Genomic DNA, 7287 nt, shown 5'->3' with positions numbered 1-7287 from the left:
TACAAAACATTCTCTTACCTTGATTTTCACTTATCACATTTTCAACCTTGTGTCACTAAAAGATGTGTTTTGTTGCTGGTGGTAACTACTACGCAGGGTGCAATGGTGCACAGAGGGTGCTTGTACAAGTTTGCCAGGAAGAAATGGGTGTTTGCATGAGGCATTGGGTGCTCACATGAGGGGCTGGGTCCCCCTGTTACCTAGCAGGAACTCAGGTGTTCAAGTGCTCCCCTCATCCAGAGAGACCCAACCCCTAGGGCCCACATGTTCCCACCCCCAGGCATCCAGGCACAGGGACAACGCTTAACTTGCATGCATTTTATTTATTGTCCTCAACTGTGACACACGGGCTGCATGCAGCATGTCCCACGTGTAGGGGGATGTCACCAAAGAAGTGGAATGAAGTGGCATGTCACTGGGGCTGGGGGGGAACATGGGGGTGGCATCACTGGGATGGGGAGAGACTGTGGGGTGTTATTGGGGCTGGGGGGGCACATGGGATGACCTTACAGGTGTGAGGGCGTGATATGTCTGTATATGTCATTGCATATGTGGGAACACATGGGATGTCCTTAAATACACGAGGTCACAGAGATGGCTCCTGTGCCCCCTCACCTGCGCATCAACCCATGTCCCCAAGTGTCCCCCAGCTGCTCTCAGGTCCTACCCACGCTCACAGATGAGCTCGACGACACTGTGCTCCATAGGGACAGGGTCAAGGCAGCGGTGGGCAGCACTGGCAGCCACCTCATCCAGCAGCCCCTGCACCACACGCTCGTCAGCAGCAAAGCGCCAGAGGTAGAGCTGTAGGTAGTGGCCGTCCACCTGCACCTGCTGCAGCCCAAAGCGCCCCAGAGTTCGCAGCCGCACGCACTCCAGCAGTGTCTTCAGGCTGATCTTGATGATCCCTGTCAGCACTGACACCTGGGCCATGAGGACAAGTGGCATCAGGGGATGCCCAACGCAGGGAGGCCTTGCACCACAACTACTTGGGGATGAGAAGACAATCCTCATCTTGGTCATCAGCCCCCCAGGGATGTCATGAGTTCTGACACATGGGACATGTCACATGAGAGGCTAGGGATGCCCTCAGTTGGGCTATTGGGGGTGGACCAGTCTCACCAACAGGGACATGGGGACTCCCTCATCCTGGTCCACATCCCAGGGACCTCCCTCAAGTCCAGGCATGCTTGAGACACAGGGACACCAGGGACATGTGACAGGTAGGAAGGCAGACAGCTTTGGGGCCTTTGGGATGTGGGGTCAAGAGCTGCCGCCCTTGGGAACACTGGCATGTTCCCATGCCTCACCTTGTTGAACTCAACAGGACTGAAGATGTCAATGCGTTCGGAGAAGAGCTTCTGGATGTTGCTGAGCAGGTGGGTGTCCATGGGGGCACTGAGGATGGTGACAACAGCACGATCAGGGATGCAGAGACAATCAGAGGGCAAGGGGAACATACGTGGGGAAAATCAGGGAATGCAGGGATTGTCAGTGAACAAGGGAAGGAGACTGAGAGACAGAGAACACAAAGATTGACGGGATACCAACACAGATGGGCTACGAGGACAATCTGGGTACACAAAAGCAGTCAGTAGAACATGGGGATGGGCAGCGGATGTGGGGACAGTCAGGGAACATGGAGACAGCCACAGGACATAGACATAGGGCACATGGGGATCATCAGGGGATACTAGGACTGCCTGGGGACATGGGAACAGAAGGGAAGATGGAAACAGCTGGGGAAGTTGGGAATAAACAAGGGATATTTGGACTGTTTGGGATGCAGGGACAGCCAGAGGAGGAGGGTGGATATCGAGACAGTTTGGGATGTGAAGATGACAATAGGGACATGGGGACAATAGGGGAAAGTTGGAATATTTGGAGATGTTAAGACAGTTGGGAAGACACGGGGATGATCATGAACGTGAGGACAAAGGTGTGACCCGGGACAACTGGGGGAGTGACAAGAGGTGGCACAGAGCTGACCTGGGAGTGTAGCTGGGGGCATAGCGTCCCGGTGCCCGTGAGCTGCTGTACACAGAGAAGGCACGTCGGCTCGAGTCACTGCTCTGCGCCCGCCGCACTCCCTCCTCAAGGAGCTGCCCCACCTGCAGCATCACATCACTGTCTTCCAAATCCACCCAAAATATCTTGAGGTTCCCAAAACCAACCAGGATCCCTCAAAACCCTCTGAAACCTCCTAGTCCCCCTGGGATCCTTCCAAACCCCTCCAGATCCCCTTAAAATCATTAAGGATCTTACTGGGGCCACAGGGATCCTCTCTAGACCTTCCAGGGATGTCAGCCTCTCCCCACCAGGGACCCTCTGAAACTCAAAAACCCTCCCAGGAACATTTGGGACATTCTGGGGACACCAGATTTAGGGACACCAAGGGAGACTCCCTAGGGACTCAAGTGTTGCCCTGACCTGGACGTCGATGGCAGTGATGTCCTCAACCACACGCTTCATGACAGCACGGACATTGCGAGGCTCGACGGTGCCCAACCAGTCCCGTGTCTCCACGCTCTTCCGCAGCATCTGTGCCACCGCAGCACCCTGGACCTGTACATAGTGGTCGAGCAGCCGCTGCGCCGCTCCCCGTGCCTCGGCACACAGCGCTGGCCCTGGCGTCACCGCTGGCCCCGTGTCCTGGAGGTACAAAGGATGTTCTCCAGGCTGCTGAATATGCTGTTGTGTCACTGTTGTCTTCATGTTCTTGATGCATTTGGAGGGACTTGGGGATATGCATTTCCCCACTGCCTCCTGGGAACATTCTGTGCTGCCCTTTGGGACACCTGGGGGACACTTCCGCATCCATGTGCGGAGGGGGGACCACATTCTGGATGGAGACGGAGACACAGTGGGACACATGGAGGATCCCCTTGAGGACATTTTGGAGTCCCCAGATCACATGCTATTAGAAGAAAGGTCTCTATACCTCTTCAACACTACCAAATCATGGACATACACTGGGACACCTAGGAACTCAGGGCCATGTTGTCACATCTGGAAACAGTCAGGGTCCCCTCTCACCCATTCTGAAGCCAATGGGGGCAGCTGGGGAGGCTTACCTCTGGAGGGAACTGCTCATCAGTAAGAGTGAGGATGTAGCTGATGGTGGTGGCTTCGTAGTCAAGGCAGAGACGAGCAAGGAGCAGCAGCAGTGCTGGGGGTGCTGCAGGGGCACCTCGCTCAGCTGGGCTGTCAGCAAAGCCCCGAGCAGTACGGCAGAGCCAGCGCACAAAGGCTACAACCAGCCCTTCACGCACCGCCTCGACACAGAATTCCCCCTGTGGCCAAAAATGGGAGGGTTACACTCCAAAAATACCACATTCACACCCCAAAAAGCTGTTACAGCACCATTAAAAGCTTCATCTGCACCCCACAGAACTGCTTCTGGGCGCTGATATCACACTCATGTCACCATGCAGACATGACTGTGACAAAACAGGAGAGTATTCCCCAAAAATACCACCCTGGGACCATCAAAAAGCTCCCCTGCATCCTCAAAAATACCCTTGGAACTCAATGTCTCCTCCATAGTCTCTAACAGCCCCTCACACATTTCCCCACTGTCCCCCAGTATGAGCTCTGCAACCTCAAATCCATCCTGTACAAGCTCCAGTGACCTTTAAAGAGCTCCAATTAAGCCAAATCTGCCCTCTGCAACGCAGAACGTGCCCCATGCAATCCCAAAACCAACCCCAAATCATCCCTGTGAACCTCTCACTGCCCCCAAGCTCACCTTGAAGTAGGGCAGGCTGGCAAAGGCAACATCCCTGGCAGTGAAGAGCTGCACGTAGGCCAGGACAGCCTTGAGCTGACCAAGAACAGAGGAAGAGAGTGTGGCCAAGAGGTCAGGCAGTCCAGGACCATCCTTGCCAGGAGGTCGGGGTGCAGCCAGCGCCTGGCGCACATCACCCAGGCAACCCAGAAAGAAGGTCTGCAGTGCCCGCAGGTAGCGGGCCACCCGTTCACGCGCTGCTCGGGCCACCAGTGCAGCACCTGCTTCGGCCCCGGCTGCGGGCAGCAGCTCAAGGAGAGCACGGAGGCGGCGATGGAAACGGTCGAGCGCCCGCACCAACAGTGACGTGTCGCCCAGACCTCGCTCCAGGGCCAGGCGTCGCTCCAGGAGCTCGAAGTAGCGGGTGGTGAGGGTGGAGGCAAAGGCCTCCAGGCGGCCATCCCCGGCCCCGGGGCGCCCCTCAAAGAGGCTGCGGTACGAGGCCGCAAGGAGGCACAGGTTGCTCACAAAGGCTGAGCTGCCGCGGTCAACAAAGTCAAGGATGTCGGAGGCAGGAGGTGGTGTGGAAGCAGTGCCAGAGGGGTCAGATGGGGGCAGCTCAGCCTCCAGCGCCGCCAGCTCAGCCTCAAGGCGGGCACCAGCCTGGCTCAGGAACTCCTCGCACAGCTCCTCGGGTGGTTCCTCCAGCTGCAGCAGCATCTCCACACACTCAGTGAGTTCCTTCGGGTCCAAGGTGTCATCCCTGGAGGGAGGGAAGGGATGAAGGGGTTAGCTGGGAGTGGTAGGAGGTTTCAGGGTTAATGGTGGCACAGCAAAAAAGAAGGAAAGCAATCAAGGTAATCAGTAGGCTTCAGGGTTAACAATAATTACTGAATAACAAAGAAGAAAAAATTACTTAATATCATCAGTATATTCCAGAGCTAACAGCTGGTAACAGTAATTAAAATCATTATTCCAGTATTCACAATAGCTAAACTAGTAGTAAAAAAGAAACTATAACTGTTAGGGAGTTTGCTGAGTTAGCTCTATACCACAAACACATGAGAAAAAAAAATATATATACCATAATTTTGTAAAAGTTCTCAGTACTCTTCAGAATTAGCCCTGTATTCCATGAATATTCAGCAATGTGGATGGTTCCGGAATTTTAGCTTCCAGAGTGAATACTCCCAAGAACATCTATTTCCCAGAGCTGTCATCAGTAGGTTCCAGAGTGAACACATTAAAAAAAAAAACACCACCCACAACATTTCCTGGAGCTGTTTTCAGGCGGCTCCACAGCGAACATACCGGAGGTGTGCACGGAGGCGCTGGGCCAGCTCAGCCATGATGGAGTGGCTCTCATCCTCGATGGCACGGAAGGAGGGCAGGTGACGGTAGTGGCGCAGCACAGCACGGGCACGGGCGTAGCAGTGCAGGGCCCGTGCAGGATCAGCTCCTGGTGCTGCCCACCGCCGCAGCCGCCCTGGCACCTCCACAAGGGATTGCAGCTTCCGCAGCAGTGCCTGCACCCCTGGGAGGGTGTTAGGAGTGCAGTTAGGGCTGGGGCCATCAGAGGAGCTAATGACAGGGTGGGACTGAGAGCCTGATCTTCCCGCTGGGATTCCCCTAACCTTCAGATGTGCCCCTCGGTACCCAACACCCTCGCCCTCACCCCACCCCAAACCATCTGCCTAATAACCCCAGATCTACCCTTATTGCATCCATAATTCCCAGATCTTCCCCACTCACTGTTATCTGCCTCCCCCCCTGACTAAACACATACCTTAGGGTTCCCTAACAGCCTGTTATTCGTATCTCTAAAGACCAGACCTGTCATCACTCCCCAAACTGGCTCCATCTGACCATCCCAGCCCTTCTCAGTCTACCCCTAAACTTCCCTCAACTCCATGATTGATTTCCTCAAGCCCAAGATCCAACCCCAAGGTACCTCCAAAGTTCAAAATCTTTTCCCTTAACCTCCAGACCTGATTTCAACTTCCAGATCTGAGCCTCCAAACCTCCATATCTGTTCCTCCAACCCCTCAGATCTAACTCCTACATTCCTCTAACCTTAAGATCTTCATATAACACCACAAAACCCCAAGTTCTGCCCCCTCCCAGACTTCCCCACCTTCAAGATCTGCCACTCGACACCCCCAGATCTGCCCTCTTGGGGTCTCTCCATCCCCATACCAGCCAGCTGAGCACCGCGGCGGTGCCGGTCCTGCAGCGCAGCACTGACACGAGCACTGGAGGCGCTGATAGCTGCCATGTTGGAGGCCAAGTCATCCATCTCTGCCTCCATGCGCCGGAAGTCAACCTTCATCTTTCGGATAGTATCTGGAGAGAACAAGACACATAGGTACCTCATACTCCTGGGAGCCCTGGGTTCCAGGGATGCCTGGGTCCCTACCAGGCACTCACCTGTGGCAGAAATGAACTTGTTGTAGTTCTCGTAGAGCAGCGTTTGCATGTCACTGTCGAGAGCACGGATCTCCCGCCCCAGCGTAGCTTCACGGGACAACAACTCCCCCAGGCGACATTCACTGCGCACCTGGAGGAACAGCAATAGTAGTACAACTTTCCTCTGACCTTGCTGCACCCTGTTGGCTCGCCCAGAACCTCCAACAGCCGGTCCTCAATCCCTTCAGCCAAGCCCCTACATGTGCTTCTGGGATCCTCAAATGCTCCTTTCCACCTCTACTTGACTCCTAGGGCCCTCCAGCTGTTCCTCCATAGCCATAAGTACTGCCTTAACTGCCATTCAAACCCCTAAATGTGCCTTTGACTCCACCTCTTCCAATGGAATTTGCAAACGAGCTTCCAATGGAAGCTCGAGGTCCTGCTGGAAATCCAGAAGTCCACATTAGCCACAATACCACCCTTGTAAAAGGATCTATAAGATCCCAAGAAGTCTCTCTGGAGGAAAGTGATCTACAGGATGCCCAAATAGCCCCTTTATGGGATCCCCAACAGGGTCCTTTGGGTTCTGAGGGTCTTTCAGGGACCCAATGGTGACCTACTGGAGGAGTTCCCATAAGAATCTGTATCAGCAAGCGACAGGATCTTCTCCAAAGGTTTCCACAGGCGATATCACAGAGCCTTTCTGAGGCCCCAATGGGGCCCTGAACACAGACCTAACACCCCTGGAACTGCACGCAAGGAGTTCCCTACGGGAACGCCTATGGGGTCCACACAAGGGCGTCTGTAAGCAGACCTACACGAACACATCGGAGGGGGAAAGGGGGGTCCTCCATGGGAAGCGAGGGGAGAGGGTCGCGGTGGGGTCAAAGGTCACCTTGGTGAGAAAAACTTCCGGGTCGAAGTGGGGCCCGTTGATGTCAGCAGGGTCCGGGGCTGCCTCTGCCGCTTCGGCCGCAGACGGTCCATAATACCGCTGGAGCGGACCGTGGGGCCGCCGCCACCCGCTCCCGCTCCCCGTTGCGTTCCCAGACTCGGAGCTGCCTACAGTCTCGGTCCCGGTCCCCGCCGCCTCCACCTCCGCCATCACGCCGAGACTTCCGGTCCAGCTGACAGCTCATCCCACCCCCCGACGT

At 55.3% G+C, this 7287-nt stretch overlaps 1 protein-coding gene across 1 annotated transcript; it reads right to left on the bottom strand.

Annotated features, from left to right (window-relative positions):
* Positions 1-303: 303 nt before the first annotated feature.
* VPS51 (VPS51 subunit of GARP complex) lies at positions 304-7238 on the bottom strand. The gene is made up of 10 exons (XM_010710888.4): positions 7029-7238; positions 6155-6284; positions 5924-6070; positions 5039-5261; positions 3749-4490; positions 3075-3293; positions 2431-2652; positions 1990-2111; positions 1311-1398; positions 304-924 (listed from the first exon to the last, which is right to left on the bottom strand). Exons 1-10 carry the CDS (start codon positions 7236-7238, stop codon positions 664-666), a joined length of 2364 nt encoding a protein of 787 aa, XP_010709190.2. The 3' UTR covers positions 304-663.
* Between the last annotated feature and the right edge of the window lie 49 nt (positions 7239-7287).

This window comes from Meleagris gallopavo, chromosome 5 (assembly GCF_905368555.1).
Source record: "Meleagris gallopavo chromosome 5, MGAL_WU_HG_1.1, whole genome shotgun sequence".
NCBI lineage: Eukaryota > Metazoa > Chordata > Aves > Galliformes > Phasianidae > Meleagris > Meleagris gallopavo.
Note: the sequence above shows the minus strand (reverse complement) of the source record. Positions and strands in the feature narration are given on the sequence as shown.